The sequence below is a fragment of the Marmota marmota genome, unplaced genomic scaffold, assembly GCF_001458135.2.
Source record: "Marmota marmota marmota unplaced genomic scaffold, marMar, whole genome shotgun sequence".
Taxonomy (NCBI): Eukaryota; Metazoa; Chordata; class Mammalia; order Rodentia; family Sciuridae; genus Marmota; species Marmota marmota.
In genome coordinates, this window is record NW_025999949.1 from 37,562,656 (window position 1) to 37,580,876 (window position 18,221).

At 58.4% G+C, this 18,221-nt stretch overlaps 1 protein-coding gene across 27 annotated transcripts in view; it reads right to left on the minus strand.

Annotated features, from left to right (window-relative positions):
- Plec (plectin) overlaps window positions 1-18,221 on the minus strand; it is a 57,652-nt gene that overhangs the window by 25,743 nt on the left and 13,688 nt on the right. For 5 of the 27 annotated variants that reach the window (XM_015486580.2, XM_048802305.1, XM_015486578.2 and 2 more), the window contains exon 1: window positions 9,900-10,624. The exons of 8 other annotated variants lie outside the window; for them this stretch is intronic. In XM_015486580.2, the coding sequence (XP_015342066.1) occupies window positions 9,900-10,437 (538 nt within the window). In that variant the 5' untranslated portion in view covers window positions 10,438-10,624. Of the gene's footprint in view, window positions 1-2,223; window positions 2,469-3,803; window positions 4,127-4,710; window positions 4,848-6,422; window positions 6,448-9,899; window positions 10,625-13,292; window positions 13,750-18,221 lie in introns of those variants that run through there. 14 more of the 27 variants (XM_015486589.2, XM_048802317.1, XM_015486586.2 and 11 more) reach the window with 5 other exon arrangements.

Genomic DNA, 18,221 nt, shown 5'->3' on the forward strand with positions numbered 1-18,221 from the left:
AGAGAGCTGCGGGGGGGGGGGGGGGGGGGGGGAGCTAAGGCCACACCCATTCTCAGAGAACACTAGAGTCACTCCTTGGCTGGCCCACCTTCCTGCTGGGTCTGGCTCTAAAAGGAACCCCCAACCTGTGTGACACCTTGGGGAAGGGAGCCCACTGCCCCTCTGTTTCCTAGAGCTCCCCAGCTCACACCTTCTCAGACCTACAGTAAGAAAGACCATGCCCTATCCCACGGCCCCCACCTCAACGAGGTTGCTCTATCCAGGCTCCAGGGCCTGCCTGGCTCCTGCAAGATCCCTTAGGGGCCAGGAGAAGCCCAGCCCAGGCAAGCCAGGCAGAGCACACCTCAGGCAAGAGCAGAGCATAGCAGAGCTCTGACTCATCCAAGTAGGCCAGTCCAGCCGAGCTGCAAGGACCTCTCCCCTGGGGGAAATGCTGGGGCAGAGGGGAGCACCCCAAGGGGCACAGCCAGTGAGTCAGAGTTGAGGAGGGGCCCTGGGCACTGTGACTCACTCAAAAGGAAACCGCACCTGGGGGCAGGATGGATAGGGGGCTGTTTGCAGCCGGGTGAGGCTCAGAGATAGCAGCTGCTCCAGGTTGTAAAAATATATAGAGGATCTGGGCAAAGGGTACAAGGGCCTCTGGATCCCTCAGGTCAGCGGACAGAGCGGCTTATGGCCAGCATCTAGAACTGCCCAGCCCAACCAACTGCTGTAGGAAAGAATGCACCACCCAACCACAAGAATTTTCCAGTCCACGCATCTGGCTTGATGTGCTCCAGCTGTGAGCTGTGGAGGAACACCCCCCCCTCCCACAGCACACAATTCTGGGGAAAGCTCACCCCATTCCCTATGCTTGCTGCTCCCTGTGGCCACAAGAGGGCACCAAAACCCCACTGGCCCAGGGTCTTGAGCCAGGCAGGGGCCCTTAAGGCCCCACCCTAACGCCTAAGAGCAAGGCTAGCTCCCAGGATTCTGCCATATGTCTTACACCCCCCACCTCTGAGAGTACCCCTCAGCCTCCAACAGGAGACCTTCCTGTTCTGCCCCGTCTGGCCCAGCAGCCCCCATAACCCTAGTAGACATCAACTCCTTAACCTCCAAAATCCCAAATCTGCCTCCACACTAGTCAGGGCTTGGAATGCAAGTGTGCTTGCGAGCTTCTCACACCCCCAACACGTGCCCACCCCTCCCTAGGCAGGACCCTCCTGAGCAAGAAGCTTGTCCTATTGGGGAACCACACTCGCAGTAACAGGGTGAGTTTCTGCTGCAGGAGCAGGCTGTCATTCTGTTGAGGGGCACAAACACCCATGCTTCTGGGAATGGGCCAGAGATGGGCACAGGGCATTCAGGCAACAGCTGGAACTTGGGGGAGCCAGTACTGGATACCCATGATGCATGTGGGCCCTCTCCCCATGCTCCAACCAAGCCCATTCTCCAGTCTTCTTCCTGCTCCCGGGCCAGCTCCAGCACCCCTCCCCTGGCAGCAGTCCTGCCTCTGGGTGCCTCCTTCCTTTCACCTTTCAGGAACTAGAACTTCAAGCTCCTCCTCAACCCCTCCCCTCCTGACCTGCCTACTCCTTACCCCTGGCTGTAGATGCCCCCTCCCTCCTAATCACTAAGGAAAGGAAACTAGACTGATAGGAGTCCTCACCTGTCCTCAGTCCGCTCCCCAAGCCTATTATATACCTCAGGGGCCTCTCCCACCTGTCTGACCCGCCCCGGGGCTCCCAGTACTGTACTCCGGCAATCCTGTCTGACCCTGTAGGGTCCAAGGCAGTTGACCCTCAGCACCAGCTCAGTCCCCCCACAGCCCTCTGAGAAGGATCATCTCCCGCTTTCCACAGCCCAGCCAACTCGGTCCTGGGAGGGAAACCCCAAGGAGTGGGAGGGAACCTGGAGCCGAAAGCCTTGGGTCCCGCCCTCAGCACCTCCCTCTCTCCCCCAGCACCTCCCTCCCTCCCCCTGCTCCCGGCTCCCTCGGCTGTAGCCCTCTGCCCCACCCACCTCCCACCGGATACTCCAGAGGCAAGCCAACCAGCATGGACTTCATCACCCCGCCCCACGCCTTCCTCCCCCAAGTGTTTCCGCCTCCTTCCCCAGGTGTTTCCGGAGCTCGGAGGCGGGGCTGCACCTGGGCCAGACCCGACCCCTATCCCCGGCCCCACCTGGTGAGAGCTTCTGCTGCCCAGTCCCTTCAGCCCAGCAAGCTAAGGGTGCACCCACCTACGCAGCACAGCTGTCCGTAGAGGTAGCCCCTGCGTGCACGCTCGCAGCCCCCGTCCAGCCATCGCGGCAGCTCTAACACAACCTCCCTCTGATGGTAGAAGGCGCCGCCCGCCCCCCGGGTGCCTGAAGCAGCCATGAGCCCTAGGCGCCCTCGGTCGTCCAGGGATCATACAGCAAGTCCTGCTCCCAGCCCGTGCGAAAGGGCCCGGCTCAGCTTGCCACATCCTCCTCCGCCTGCTGGGCGCCAGGCCCAGACCCGAAGAACCTGCCCCTGCGGGCGCCCCGCCCAGCACGGGTCAGGAAGCCGCGCCCAAACCCACGAAATGCATCCCCCCCCTCCACGAAATGCATCCCCTCCCTCCACGGCCCCTAGACCCCTACGGGGGTGGGGGGTGGGGCTGCCCTCCAGGACAAGGATGCTTAGAAACTGTCCAGGGCCCCCATGATCCACTCTCAGAGACCTCTCCCAGCAGGATGCCAGCAGGGGCTGGGGCTGGGCCAGGACTGGGGGAGCAGGGTAGACACTGCAGAGATGGTGGGCAGAGAATAGCAAGAACAGAACTGAGTTAAGCCACATGCAACAAGAGGCAAGGGGAAGCTCCTTTCCCACGTGTGGACAGGCCACAAAACTGGGTGTCAAGGAAGGGAGGGCCAGTGGCAGGTCCCCAACCAAAAAATCTCTTGAGTACTAGAAACCCTCCATCTGTGCATTCTATTGAAACTTCCCACCAGTAACTGAGTCACCAGCTCCAGGGAACCCTAGGGAACCCCAGGACCATGCCTGGAAGCCAAGCGAATTCAGATTCAAGTCGTGGAGATCCTACCCCTGAGGATGAGACCCATTAGGCCCACTAGGGGGCAGCCTGGCCACTCCCCGACAAAGGCGAATCCAGCCGGGAGGTGAGCTCCATTAGGACAGTCCCTCTGGCCAGAAGCCCCGGTGCAGAGCTGCCCAATTCCCATGGGCTGTTCATGATCCATTCACTTCAGCCCCACCCCATCCTGTGCTGGGCATAGGCGCCTCGGACTATAGCCCAGGAGCTGGTGACTTTGAGCAGGGGGAGGGCAGATCACAGCCTGCCAGTCTGTCGCAAAGCTGGTTCTGGGCCTTGACCCTGGCTGCAGGCACTAGGCACCTGCCGCACCTCTGTGCAGCTAAACCCTACACTCTGTGGGCAGGGGAGGCCACTGTGCAGGGCCACCCCCACCGTGGTCCCGCCCAGAACAGCCCAGTGCACCTGCCACTGTGGATTCTGTGGTCATGTCCCTGCTGAGGAGGGGGCTTCCTTGAAGAGGCAGGCACTGCTGCACCCAAAGCCTACCCCCTGGGTCTCACCCCAGCTTCTCCTTCCACCTACCTGCCCAGGTCAGACTCCAGGCTAATGACAACTGCAATGCTCCGCCCCTGCCACACCCAGGGAAGCAGGGCAGCAGACACAGTTTCACAAAACACTGGTGTTTCACTCAGAGACGGAAGAGGCGGGGTGGGAGGGAGGTGGACCCTCCGCCCCCAACCCTACTAGCATCCCCATGGTAGAGTGGTGGCGGATGGCAGCGGCTGAGGCAAGGGCGCTTACCTTGCTCATCCTGCACCTGCAGACGCCCCCTGCGCCAGTGCCACACAGCAGCCAGGGTGACTACGTGGCCCACGACTACCAAGGAGGGAAACAGGCTGCCTGTCGGCTCCATGGCTGCCACAAGGAACAGGCAGAGCCGCCTCAGTGCACCAGCGACTGGCTGCTCTGAAGCCTGACAGCGCCTCCCTGTGCGAAGGGCGAGGACGGGATGCCCCAAGGACTAGAGCCCAGCGCCCGCAGGCTGCCTCGCCTGCAGGGACCGCCCTACAGCCCTATCCAGCAGCCAGGAGACCATCCGGTCGGCTGCACACACTGTGCTCCAGCCCAGCCTGGGCCCGCCCTCCTCCCTCCCGTGGCTCTTGGCCTCTCCCCACACGGCCCAGCTCAGCTGTCCCTACTCCGTGCTGCCGACGCTCAAGGTTAGCTGGAGCCTTAACCCCTGCCTACCCACGGCCACACCCGCCAGGAGGAGGGGCCTGTAGGATGCGGCTGCCAAGCCGCAGCCCCCCAGCCTAGCCTGCGCAGCCTCAATCTGGGTCCTCCCTCCCAAAGGAAGCCCAGTCTGGCCCCTTGCCCCCACAGAAGGAGTGCTGAGCCCCCATTCTTCTTTCAGTGGTGTCCCCTGGGGACACGGCCAGACACCAAGGGCGTATTAATGCCAACGCTCCAGTCCTAGCAGCCCACCCCAGGTCTGCAGCTGACCCCACCAGGCTCAAAGACATGTGGACTCCTCACAAGCCTCAAGCCCCCATGTAGGGCCTCAGACAGGGCAGAGGGAGAGGCTGGGTGATGGCTGGGAAGCAGGCTGTGGGGGGGAGTACACAGCCTCTCACCTCTAGCCCCAGGCACTGTGGCCCCAGCCCAGCTGGGTTCTCCACAAAGACTTTCAAAGGATTGCCCCACCTACCGGGCACGATCTTCATTGGGGACAGCAACAGGAGCCCACAGGGTGGACAGGGAGCGGGCGAGGGGTGTGGGGAGGGTCACAGGCCCCTTAGAGGCAGCAAGCCCGGCAGCAGCAGCGGCAGAGGCGAGGTGGGAGGAGGGCACAACCGTGTGGCTGCTGTCAGCAGCAGTCCATGGGGGAGGGGAGTGGTGGGCAGGGGGCCCAGGGGGATATAAATATCCGAGGAGGGCAAGCAAGGCCCGTCACTCGTCCAGACTTAGAACATGACGTGAACAGTAAGGACACTCAGGCCTGGGGTTCACTGGAGTCCCGACCAGCTGGGCAGCGCCGCTGACATGCACACCCTTGCTCCCAGGGTAATGCTATAATAAGGAGCTGCCTGGCCTCAGGACCCCCTCGGCACAAGACACAGGGGCTAGGGCTCATGTGGCCCATGCCCTGCCCACCTCGTAGGGTGCTCTTGGGAAGCATCAAATGGACCAATGTGGTGACACGCCCCTTTCTCCCAGAGGGCCCTGCGCAAAGTCATTCAATACCACACCTGGCCTCAGGGTGGACAAGACAGTCTCCCCAAGGTCACACTACCAGCCAGAGACCCAGGCAGCCCCAAATTGGGGTCCAGGCCACATGAAAAAGTGCCCACCCCATATCTCTGGGCTGCCCCTCTTCACCCGAGGCCTCTCTCCTGGTGTTCCCATGTGGTCTGGATAGGGAAAGCCCTCCCGAGATACCACAGCAATCCTATTCTGTGGAAGACAGGGGTCAGAGGTCCGGTCAGCAGGCAGTCCACGCCACATCCCCCATATCCTGTGCTGGCCCAGATCCTAGCACACCTGGGGAAACGGATGTGTGCGTACACAACTGTGTATGAAGGAGATACAGTCCTGACCCTCTCCTCCAGAGGGTAGCATTTTGTAGTGTTTCCTGTGCCAGGCACCATTCTGTTTTAATCTCCAGCACACTCTACAAGTGAGTCCTATGCATGAATGTATCATGAACATGAGAAAACCAAGGCAGGAAGACCATGAGGAGCTGGCCCATGGTAAGCCTTCAGCAAAGCACAGCAAACCAGTCTTGGTCCCTGACTGCCAGGGTGGGCACCCTGTCCACGATGCGGAGATGGGATGGGGGCTGAGGAAAAGACTGGGCCCACCTGAGCCCCTGCTCTCCAGCCCCACACTTCAGAAACATTTTAGTGGCCTGCTCTAGGCAGCCAAGGATTGTACTGGCTCAAGAAGCCCAGAGCACCAGGGACACTAGCTACCTTAAAGGCAGGCCAGAGAGGGTCCAAATCCCAGCCCAGCCCAGCCCAGCCCATGGCAGCAGATGACCAGAAGTGGACAGGAGCTGAACCAGGCAGGCACAGTTCTTGGCCCTCTGACCTAGGCACATGCATGGACTCAGAGGAGCCTGTGAACCCCCTGCTTGGGTGAGAAGTGGTTCCCAGAGGAAGAAATGGCCCAGGCTGTGAGCAGCCCCTCCACTAACTTCCACTATTCTGGAACACCCCACATTCCACACACACCAGGGGCAGCTCTGAGGAGGCCATCTCATCTTTGCACCCCACATTCTGATGCCCAAGGTCACAGAAACTGAGGAAAGGGGGCAACTCAGGGTCCTGTAGCAGGCTGCCAAGGACAGCCCCATCCCTGTTGGAGGCCTTGATCCCTCCCCTTTCCTTTCTCTGTAGCCAGGCTGCTCCTGTGCCCTACCTTGGCCCAGCTGGATCAGCTCCTCCATGCTGTACCTGTCCATGGCTGCTGGCTGGGTCAGGCTGCTCTCAGAGCCGGCAGAGAGGAAAGCAAGGCAGGAAGGAGGGAAGGGGTGGAGGGTTTGCTCCTACCCTGGCCTCCCCACCCAGCTCTGGGAGCAGTGGCTCCTCCTCACAGCCACCCCTTAGTCAGAGGGCTGAGCAGGGACCAACGGGCCAAACCAGCCCAGGCAGACCAGCCTGGGGTGCAGGAGACAGGCCGGCCTCAGTCCCTGAGCCCTGGGTCTCAGCCCAGGGGTCTTGCCTACTGAGCCTGCCCCACCCCACTCACCCACAGTCTCTTCTTCCCTCCACAGGCCCCACCAGCCCAGCCCGGTCACCCCACCCACTCACATTCCAGGCATCCATGTGCCCAGTGCATTCCACGCAGCCATGTGGAAGCAGAGTCCTACACTTCTCTACCCATCAACACCTACATTCCCTCAGCCCCCAAGGCCAGTTGCTTCCTCTGCCTGAGTCCCCCACAACCAGCTCAGTTCCCAGGCACTGTGGTCTCCACCCTGGGCAAATGTGATACCTTCCTATCCATCCATACATCTCTCCAGTTGTACAGGACCTGGGAGAGACAAACCTAATCCTCCACAACCTGGGTAGAAACCTGCCCAAGATCTGCACAGTTACCCCCAACAAGCAAGATGACCCCTGTGCACCTTCCCCAGAAACTGCCAGGACCCATAGCCCACCCTAAGCAGGTGCTATGTAGCTGTGAAGAGGACAAGGCAGCTCCATGTCTCCTCTGCCATGGAGGGCCACGTGGGAAAGTCAGGCTGTGCAGCTTGCATGTCTGTGTAGAGAAGAGAAGCCATGTCCATGTGTGGCCATCTGCTTATGCTGCATGACATCCCTCCAGGAAGACAGGCTCTCAAAGCATTTTTCTCTACACACTTCTGGATTCATTATGAATTCTGAGCCAGGCAAAGTATTATTATTTGGAGTGTAAACAACTCACATATAAACTACTCCAGCAGCTTTCTACCATGAAGGGAAACTCCAGGCAGGACCTTCCTGTATCCTTACCCTCTGGCCCAGGCCTCCCTCCTTGGGGCAGCTCTGGGCAGGGCAGCTCCTCCTCACCTATCAGACCTTAGCTGTGGGTGCCTCCACAGAGGGCCCTTCCGATCACTCTCCCTTCACCCAGTTCATCCCTGTATGTCCGGGGGCTCTCTGGGGCAGAGGCTCAGTCTGCGCCTCACCATGAGGTAGACATACTCCTACACAGTATGCCATTGGGGATCCCACCCCCAAGATGAGCATACCATTAGGGCACAGGAGAGAGTGGAGCCTCACAGCAGGAGCCAGTTTCAGCAGGTACCCCCAGCTTGCCCTGCCATGCCTGTGGCTCCCTGGCCAGGGCTCAATGGGACAGCCCATCTTGACATTCTGGTGACCAGCACAGCTCCTGACCACCTCTGAGCCTAGAGTCTACAGGGTGGGGGTGACATATCCCCTACCCCCTCCCACCGTGCCTCTTGGTTGTGTTCCCTGTTGCACGGAGAGTACTGAGTGTCCCCCATGACTGGATGCCAGGAGGGGCCGGGTTATGGGAAAGATGGGGTCTCTGTGGTTTATTATTTGTTCACTTTTAAAATAAGAAGCTGATAGTTTTAGGTGTCCTCAGAACTATCCCAACCTGTATGTGAAGCCATCATGCCTCTGCCACCAACATGGGCCTGAGGGCACAGCTCTGGCCCCAAACCACACCCAATGCCCCATGCTCAGTCCTGCAGGGTGAAGGGGAGGAAGAGGGCCGCCTGCGCCCTGACTCAGCCTGAAGCTGGAACTCATTTCCTGTTGGAAACTCTGAGCTGCCACTAGGACGGCTGTGGCTGGGAAGGGAAGACTGAGTCACCCCTGTTGGGGGTGGGGGTGCCCTCCACTCTGCCCACTGTGGCCACACCCAGAACCCCTCCAGGCTCTACTGCCAACTGCCTGCCCAGCTGGCCCCGCCTGAATAGCAAGAAGGAAGGAAGGGGAGAAAAGGAGGGGGGGCTCCCTCCCACTCACCACACCCACACCAGAGAATGGAAGAGGCCATTCCACCCTGAGGCTGAGGGTGGGCAGGGGCCCCAGATCGGGAAAGACCCCAGATGAAGGCCCCATGAGTTAAGATCCGAGTGCTGGCCAAGCACTCTTCTCTTCATGCCTCCGCCCAGTGATATGGTTACCCGTTTACAGGGAAACTGAAGAGGCCACTGACTTGCCCAAGGCCATGGAGAGAGCTGGAAGCCAGCCACCATCCCACAACCTCCCTGACCCTTCAGATGTGCTCCCTTAGCAAGGCTTTAGTGATCCAACCAGACAGGCCAGAACCAGAACTCCTTTTCCTCAGCACTTGGCCCAAGCTGTGCCCGGCATGGGGCCTGCACCTGGATCCCCTCTCTGGTTCCCCTGCAAACTCCTGCCTGCCTTGTTAGCCTCAGCCCAGGCTATCTCTCCAGCCCTCTAGAGAATAAGCTTCTCCCCAGGTGTCCAGTCATAAAGATGGAATGGGGACCAACCCTGCCTTGCACTGAGGGGTCCAGGCTGTCCTGAGTTGGCAATGAGTGCAGTGTGCCCCAATAGAACACGTAAGCCTTAGGCACAGGACACCTCTGCCCACCTGGGTCCAGCAGACCCAGGAGCTTAGGGTCAGAGGGAAGGAGTCTCTGGTAGTCCCTGGGCTGACAGGACCAATCCTTTTCTCTGACACCTGGTTCCCAACTGGGAAGGACTTACCTGACCCTGTGCCAGGCCCAGGACCCCTAACCTGCAAATGGATGCTCCTTCCTGGGTTCTGTTCCTCTACCACTAGGCCACGGCCAACCCTAACCCAGCCAGGCATCCAGTCATGGGGGACACTCAGTACTCTCCATGCAACAGGGAATCTGAGCCACACAACCAAGAGGCTCGGTGGGAGGAGGTAGGGGATATGTCACCCCCACCCTGCAGACTCTATGCTCAGAGGTCAAGCAGTTTGCCCAGGCTACACTGCCAAAAAATAGCTAGGCCCATCCCACACCACCAACTCTTTTGCATGCCCCCTACTTCTGAACAGAGGGGCCTCAGACAGACAGCCTATTGGGACAGGGAGAGGAATGAATGGGGACAAAAGAAAGGACAATGCTTAAGAGAGTGGCCCACAAATGGGTGGGGCTGTGACAACAGCTGGGCCCGCCAGTCCAGGCCCCACAGGCCCCGCCCCCACTGGGATGTGCCTGTCCCACCCCAATAAGGTCCCCAACCCAGGAGGAGGAGCCAGTAGGCCCACTGACCACAGCACCCAGATCCCTCAGGCAGAGAGGGCACCACCTGCTGGTGTGAGTGGAATCCCCAGCACTCATGCTGCCCACCCTTCCCCAACAGGCCCAAGCCTGGGCACTGCGGACATCCACATCCCCCCTTCCCACCCCTCTCCACCTGGAACTAGGATGCAGCTGACCTGTGGCTGGGGTAGGCTCCAGGCCCCGCCTGGCTAGGGCTCCCAGAGTGGTAGTGGGTACCACAGGGGCTTCAGGTGACCCCTCCTCAGCTTCCTTCCGGCGGTAGGCCCGCCGCTCCTCTGGGGCAGGGTCCTCAGACAGCTGAGGCCCCTGCTTGGGCGGACAGCCCAGGGGACCCTGCACAGCCTGCACATGAGGGGTGCGACGTGCAGGCATCACCATGGTGAAGGGGCGGCGCACACGCTGCAGGGAGGCAGGCAGGATCTCAGGTGGCAGGTGCAGGTGCTGGCGTAGGTGGGTGATGCCCTCATTGGTCAGGAACCAGTAGAAGTGGCGCCAGGCAAATGTCTCCCGCACCAGGCCCCGAGCCCGCAGGGAGGCCATGGCTCGCATGACCTGCAGGTTGGTGACACCAGGCACGTGGGGGTGCAGGCTACGGGGCCGCCGGTCCTTCTTGGCCACCATCACCCCCTCGCGGAAGAGCACCTCATAGATGGCCCGCAGCTGGTCCAGCGGCATGAGCATGCCAGCCACCATGGCCGCTTAGAGCCGGCTGGTCGGCACAGGGGCAAGAGAAGCTGGAGGAGCACAGTGAGGAGGCGGATTAGGCTTCCTCAGCAGCAGGCAGGAAGGCAAGCAGGCAGACTCCTGCACCAAGTGCAAGGCCGCGGGCTCAGGGAAGAGTGGCTCCAGCGCCTGGCTCCGTGGATTCCTGCCGGCACTACCGCCTGCTGGAACCTCCCGCCTGCCCGCCCTCCAGGACGCCTGGGCCGGCCTCCTCTGACTCAGCAGCAGGGGCGGCCCCTCCCACGCACAGACGACGGCCCCTTGCAGAGTGGGGGCCTTCACCCCAATGGCACCCCCTTCCCTCTTGGGCCCCATGGCTCCAATGTCAGAAATTACATCAGTTTCTAAAACATTTCCTTAAGGTTCCCAAATCTTTGTGGGAGGATTAGGGGGTGATATAAACCAAGAAGCATAGAAAAAAAGTGGCAGAATGGGCAGAAGGCAGGGAGCAGAGAAGGCAGGAGGGGTCCACAGGCTGGGGGCCCACCAAGGGGTGTGGTTCCAGGAGTTATGGAATCACAAAGGTCTGAAGAGAGAATGCTGGGTTGCCTGGAACTGGGGGCACTTGAGGTCCAAGAGTGGAGGGTGAGGGCCTGGGGAGGAAGCTGGGGTCTTGGGCAGACGCCTGAGTGCGAAACAGCAAGGGGCAGTTGTCAAGAGCACATGGACAGGCAGGTGCCAGCATCTACTGTCCATCAGGCAAGCAGAGGAAAAGAGCCCCCACTTCCAAATGGCACCAGATTTAACTCTTCGCATTCCAGGACAGATTAGGGACAGTCCAGAAACACATCCACTCCCAGCCCAGGGCACGCTGAGAGGGGAGGAGGGGGCGCCTCTGGGTGGAGCTTCTATCCACCCCATCTCCAGGACAGCTGTCAGTGAGGCCAGGGAGTACCACCTGCCTCAGGGAATCAAAGTCATAAAGTCCCTACCACCCCAGACCTGGCGTCCATGCCACCCACACAGACTCTCTACTGGGGCAGCCTGAGTGCCTGCCTGTGGCCAGAGTGACAGATGATAGGGAAAGGACACCAGGAGTTTCATATGCCCACCGGAAAAGAAGAGGAAACTACCACATGAGGCCCTGGGAGGTGAGTTACCCAGCCACACCCATCCTCACAGCCAGGCACCCAAAACCCAGGGTCTGATCATAGATATCCTGTGCTCTTATCCTACTCAATACCCCAACTCTCCATGCAGTGCCCCATCAACCCCCACCCGGCTCCACTCTCCCTGAGTTGACACACCCATTCCCACCAAGCACTGCAAACCCAGGAACTGATTATAAATAGGGCGGGGTGGGGGATCTTGCGGTGGGAGGCACTGGCCAGCAGGCTGGCAGGCAGCCAACAAAGCGTTGTGGGGAGGGTTTATGGGCTGTCTCCATGACACCCGAGTAGGCTCCAAACAGCACACCCAAACACACACAGACGCAGGCGGTGTGGCTGCACGGTGGAAACTGAACGCTCAGCCAACTGTTCCCGAAACCCTCCTGCGACAGCTCACTGCGGCAAGGCTCACCCTGCGCCCTGCCCCAACCAGGCCAGCCCAAAAAGGTAGGCTCTGGGAGGGCAGGACACCAGTCCCAGGCAGGACAGCAGGATGGCAGTGGGCAGTTGCCACATCCCCTCAGCAGCGACACCCAAGGACCCTCCACACCACCAGGGCTGTGTTTTGGGACCAAGCATCTGCTGGGATCCAGACCAGTTATCACTTAAGTTCCCACTCTCTGGGCCTGTGCCCCAGTACTGCCCTCAACCTCTGGCTCTACCCGTCCTGCCTGCCACCAGTCCCTCCTGCACTCATCCCATACATCCATGCTATCTTCCTGGCATGATTTTCTAACCAATTCCTTCAAATCTCCAATCCCCCACCAAACCAACCCATGGCTTCCACAGTCCCCAAATGATCCCAAGCCACACTTCAGGCCCCTAAGCCATTGGACCTAAGTCTCTTCTGCACAGACCTACCTAGGTGTCCCATGTAGTAGTCAACCCGCCAACCCGTCCACTTCCTAAACTAGTAGCTCCCGGATCCAGAGCAAGGGGGCGGGGCTCAGTGGGGAATTCCCCAAACCAGCAAAAGCACAGCAGCCTTGGGACAGCGGGATTCCCCCACCCTCGAGACACACACACACACACACACACACACACACACACCCTTGATCTTGGTCCAGGAGCTGCCCACCAGTCCTTGGGCTGGGAGAACAACCCCTACCCCGCCCCCCACCCTGTGGAACCGCAACTACTGTTGCTGATTCAGCACAGGGAGGGACTGAGAGCACTCCATGGCTGGAGGCCGGCTCCTCTCTCCCGACTCCAGGCCTCTTTAGGTTTCCAGAGCAACCACTCCGGAGCCCTTGGGCAGCCCCCAGTCCCCCGCCCACCAAGAGCCGCAGTGTGGCCTTGCCCGGGGCCAGTCCGCTGGCGCCTCAGCACAGCAATCCCCACAGCCCTACCCAGCCCCCTTGGAGGACAGGCTGCAGGGCGGCAGGCTGGGGCGGAGGAGTAAGCCGCCAACTGCGGTAGGGCTGAGCTCCCACGGAGTCTGGGTCCCGCCCCTGCCACTGCTACAGCTTGCTCCGCCCCTGACACTCACTGCAGGGCTACAGAACTGCTGCAGGAGCCACCCCCTCCTCCCCGCCATCCCAGAAGAACCTCTGCACCAGGAGGAGCCCGGGTGAGGGATAAGCCTGGGGGTCTCCCGTGCCTTCGGCACAGCACACCCAGTGTTGCCCACCGCACGCCAGATCCTGACTACCTCCTGCGGGAGACTGCAACCCAGCCAGAGGTCACTGCATGGTCGCAGCTGTCCCCCCATCCCACCTTTGAGGGAGCTGATCTCGTGCTGGATGGCTCTCGAGGGGTCCATGTCTCTGATGGGGGCCGAGGGTGATGCAGCTATCGCCACGCAGAGTCCGGCACCGCACCGAACTGCCCCGGCCAGCGCCGGCTGGGGGAGGAACCGGGAGGTGTGGGGCGGGGCCGGCCAGTCAGAGGCGGGGCTTCAGCTGATCAATGTGCGGGACAAGGCTGCCCTGGGCGCATGCTCCCAGCCATGGGTCGCTCCACCCCGTCCTTCCTAACCTGCTGTCCCACACCTGCGACCCAGCTATCTCCAACCAGGCAGCACGGCCATAAAACTGCAAGGTGGCACATCCAGACAGCCTACCTCAGTCTCCAGCCTCCGCCACCCAGAGCCACACCTGGAATGGCCTGCAGAAACCATGAGCACAGGGCCTGTTTCTGGTCTTGAAGCCCTAACCACCCATTCCCTGCAGGAGACACCCCACTCCTGACTCCAAGGACCTCCTCAAGCAGCCTCCCCTGGGCCATGACTGAAGGGCTGTCATTGTCATGCCTCAGGACCCCGGATCAAGCCCATCCACCCAGGATATGCAGTGACAATACCCTTCCCTGGGGCCCCATCCCTGCTCAAGCCCTTCTCCAACATGCAGCTGATCACCCCACTGGTCCTACAGCTCAAGATGCTTCTGTGCCCCATGGGGACCGCACAAGCCCCAGCCTCTGCCTCCCCTAGCCCTTGGAGGCCCTTGTCTGCTCAGTTCTGTGGGTACCCAACTAACCACCACTTAGTGGCTTACACCAAAACCCTGGGGTCATCACTCCTCATAGCCAGGCCCACAGGATCTCCCGGTACTGCCTATCAGTCCAGTTGTCACCCATCTCCATTGCCATCAGAATGACACGCAGCTCCTTGCTGAGCTGACCCCACCTCTCCACCACCTCCAGGGAACCAACAGCAGCTGCTCTGGGCCACCACCCCAGCCAGTGGCAGTGAACTGTCACTCCTGCCTCTTGGAGAGACCATCTGGACTGCAGGAAGAGATCAGCTCTGCCTCTCTGCAGGCTGCAGAAATCATCAGGAACACTTGGGCCATGCCCATTCCACGGGGCATGCACCCCAGGTCCTCTGTGCTGGGTGGGCAGTGTGGAACACAGATGGGTCTCCACAAGATGTGCCAATAGCCTCGGTCTCCTGAAGACCTAAGTCTCTCTCCCAGCTGCTCAGATCCATACCCTGCCAGGCAGGACTACCTCCTTAGGGTGCCCACCCTTTCTACAGGCAGGCCTGTGTATGACTGGCCAGGGCTGGGATAGAGGACACGGCAACGCCACACACAGGCCAACAGGCCAAGGAGCAGCAAGTGCCAGGCCCACCTGGGCTCCAGACCCAGCAGGCCTGCGGGTCCCTCAGCCTCCACCTCTGCTCTCCCTGGGGCTCAACCAGTCCAGGGCATGAGTGGGTCTCACTAAACACCAGTTGCCTGAATATTTGGGGAAAATAATGAAGTGTGGAATTAAAACAGAATTTTGTGAATTCTTACACTTAAATTCCTACTTTTTTTTTTCTAAGCTCTGTCTGGATAAATCTAGATTCAGCCTACAAGTGAACTTCTGTATTAAGCCTCAAACAAAACTGAGAGATATTTATAAATAGATTTAAATAATATGGGAAAGCTCACACATGATTCGGTGCTGGTTCTATTTTTTTTTTTTTGAAAGAGTGAGAAAGAGGGAGAGAGAGAGAGAATTTTTTTAATATTTATTTTTTAGTATTTGGCAGACACAACATCTTTGTCTGTATGTGGTGCTGAGTATCGAACCCGGGCCGCACGTATGCCAGGCGAGCGCACTACCGCTTGAACCACATCCCCAGCCCCCTATTTTTTTTTTTTAATGTATAAAATTAAATGTCTTAAGATCACAGTTTTAAGCTAATGAAAAGTGAGGCAGACAAACTATTCTGAGAAGGAAGTTTCCAGGGGGTCCTATACTGAACCAGTCCTAAACTTATACCCTCAACTCAGGTGTGTGCCAGGGGCTCTTGGGAAAGCCTTGGCAGCTAAAAGGTCCAGTGAAGAAGCCCTATCAGCCTGCCCTACCCAACCAGCCTGGAATAGCAGCCGCGTGTGACCTTGAAAGATGGGTTGGGGCTAGCCAGCAAAGGAAGAGGGACAGCATGTGCAAAGGCCCTAAGGCAAGAGAGACCCAAAGAATGTGGGAGTGGCTATAGCCAAGAAAGAATGCTAGAGACCCAGACAAGGGGGCGGGACGTCATCAGGACAGACAGATGCTGACTGGTTGGTGGTGGAGGAGAGCCTGGGGCAAGAGGTAGAGGTGTCTCAGAAGAAACTGAGCCAGTGAAGAGGAAGCTGGACATGCCTTGTTGTCCAGCTCTGGCTAGTCAGAAGCAAAGCCCAGGCCCTCCCCAGTACTCAGCTTTTTACCTCCTCACTGCCCAGGAGATCTCACCACACTGGATCCCAATCCCTGGAAGTTTTACTGAAAAAGCACATGGGTCTGTAGTGAGCAAGACACCCCTGCTAGAGGGGGCTCACCAAGGAAGAGGGACAGCATGTGCGAAGGCCCTAAGGCAAGAGAGACCCAGCAGGAAACACTCAGTCTCCAGCTTTTCTGGCCACCGACGGGCCTTCCAGACAGCTGGCAGACTGACCCCGCACAGCTCCCCATCCCAGGAGAATCCCATGAAATCAACTGGGACAGGGACTCACCACTGGGGCTCCAGAACCCAGGCCAGGCCTTCCCTCCTATACTGAAGAGCTCCCTCCTTATAAGTTGGCTTGGCCACAGGCCCAGGCCACGGAGGTGGCTTCTGATCCTGCCCCCACACACCCTAGTTGCACTTGATATGGTCCCACGCCTGAGGTTCTGCCTACTGCCTCCCCTCAGCTTAGTGCTTCTCCCAAGCTCTGCCCATCTTCAAACTTGCCCTTTCCCTATCCTGAGACATCCTCCCACTCAGGACTCACTGACAGTAGCAGAGCATGTCAGTGGGAGGTAATCCAGGTAATCCTGTGCAGGTTGACCTGGGACAGCCGTGGCCCTTTCAGCAGACACTTTCTACCCCGCAGAGACCCAGCCAACAAAACCCACTGCAGAATATCCCTGCAGATGATGTCCCCCTGTGACACATACCTCCCCAGCGTGCTCCCTGCATGGACCTGCAGCAAGACCAAGGGAGTCGGCCCACTTGCACCACATGGCCTCTGACCCACAGCCTTGATGAGCCTAAGCCTCAACCTCTGGGGTGCCACACACTTCTGAGGGAGCAGAGTCTTCCTCCATATGAGAGACCACCCCTGCACTGGGTGTGGCTCAGATGGGCTCAGCCCAAGTCCAGAACACTGCTAGGTGGGCACCCTCCAGGGATCCTGGAGGCCCAGGACTCAGAGATTATCCCTCTGGGCCTATCCACCTTTCTGCCCCTACAGCCCAGTACTAGAATATCACCAAAACCAGAAGTCCGCCAGAAACTCATCTTGAGGGATGTTCTGGATCCCAACCACAAGACCCATCATGGGTTGAGAGAGGTCCCATGGTTCCCAGGTATCTCAAGCTCGCCCTTTTCCCACTGTCTCTACTACCGGGTTTGGCCTGGCTACCACCTTTCTCACCTGAAGGAGCACCAGCTCCTCCATGTTCAAGCATGTTCAACCTGGTGCAGGGGTTAAATGGTGACACCCAAAAAATATGTTCATGTCCTTGGAATTTATAAATGTGACTGAATTTTGAAATATTTAAGCTAAAAATCTAGAGACAGGTCATCCTGGACTTCCTGGGTAGGCCCTTTCAAGTCCTCATGAAACGGAAAAGGAGAGGTAGAGACAGAAACTGGAATGATGTCGATATAGCCAAGGGATGGGGAAGCTGGACGAGCAAAGCAGGCTCTTCCCATGACTTCTGGTGGGAGGGAACCCTGCTGGCACCTGGATTTGGGACTTCGGACACCCAGATCAGTGAAAGGATAAATTTCTGTATATTAGACCATCTCGTTTTGGTAATTTGTTACAGACATCAGTACCAGGAACAGAGTGCTACAAATACCTAAAAATGTGGACATGGCTTTGGAACTGGGAAATGAGCAGAGGCTGAAGAATTTTGAGGCACATGATAGAAAAAGCACAGATGGCCTGACCAAACTGTTGGCAAAATCTGGAGTGTAGAAAGCAGGTATCATGGCTTATGCCTGTAGTCCCAGCTACTGGGAAGGCTGAGACAGGAAGATTGCTTGTGTCCAGGAGTTTTAAGGCCAGCCTGGCCAACACAGCAAGAGACCCCATCCCAAAAAGAACAGAATATGGAAGTTAAAGATGTTGCTGGTGAGGCCTTAGAAGAAAATGAGGAATATAATCTTGGGCACTGGAAGACAGGTGATCCTTTTATACAGCGGCAAAAGCTGGCTGAGTTGTGCTCTATCTACTAGAACATGGAAGAACACGTAGAACATGTAAGCAATGAACACGGATATTTAGTTGAAGAGATTTCAAATCAGGCTGTGGTTTTGGCAGCTTATATTAAAGGGCAGGAAAAAGGCGATGAAATGAGGAAGAAACTGTTAAGGAAAAAGGAATCAGCACTGGTGATCTAGGAAATTCACAGCCTACTCAATGTGGAAGATGCTCACATTGGGAGATCTGCTGTCAGGACAGGGTGCCCTGGAGAGAAAGCCAGGGGTGTGACTGGATAGATTTCTGCTGAAGAGATGAAGACTGTGATTCATGGGTCTGGTCAACCATTTCAGCAGAGCCAGGAATAGAGATGATCCAAAAAAGACACAGTGAGCCCTCCTGTCTAGTGGCCTGGTTCCCTGTGACATTGAAGGGAGACCCACAGGTCTATGAAACTGCTGTGCCAGGAGCAACACTGCCAACTGGTTCTGACGGGTTCGGATGGGAGGAAATGGAGGTGGCATCGTTGCAAGATCCTATA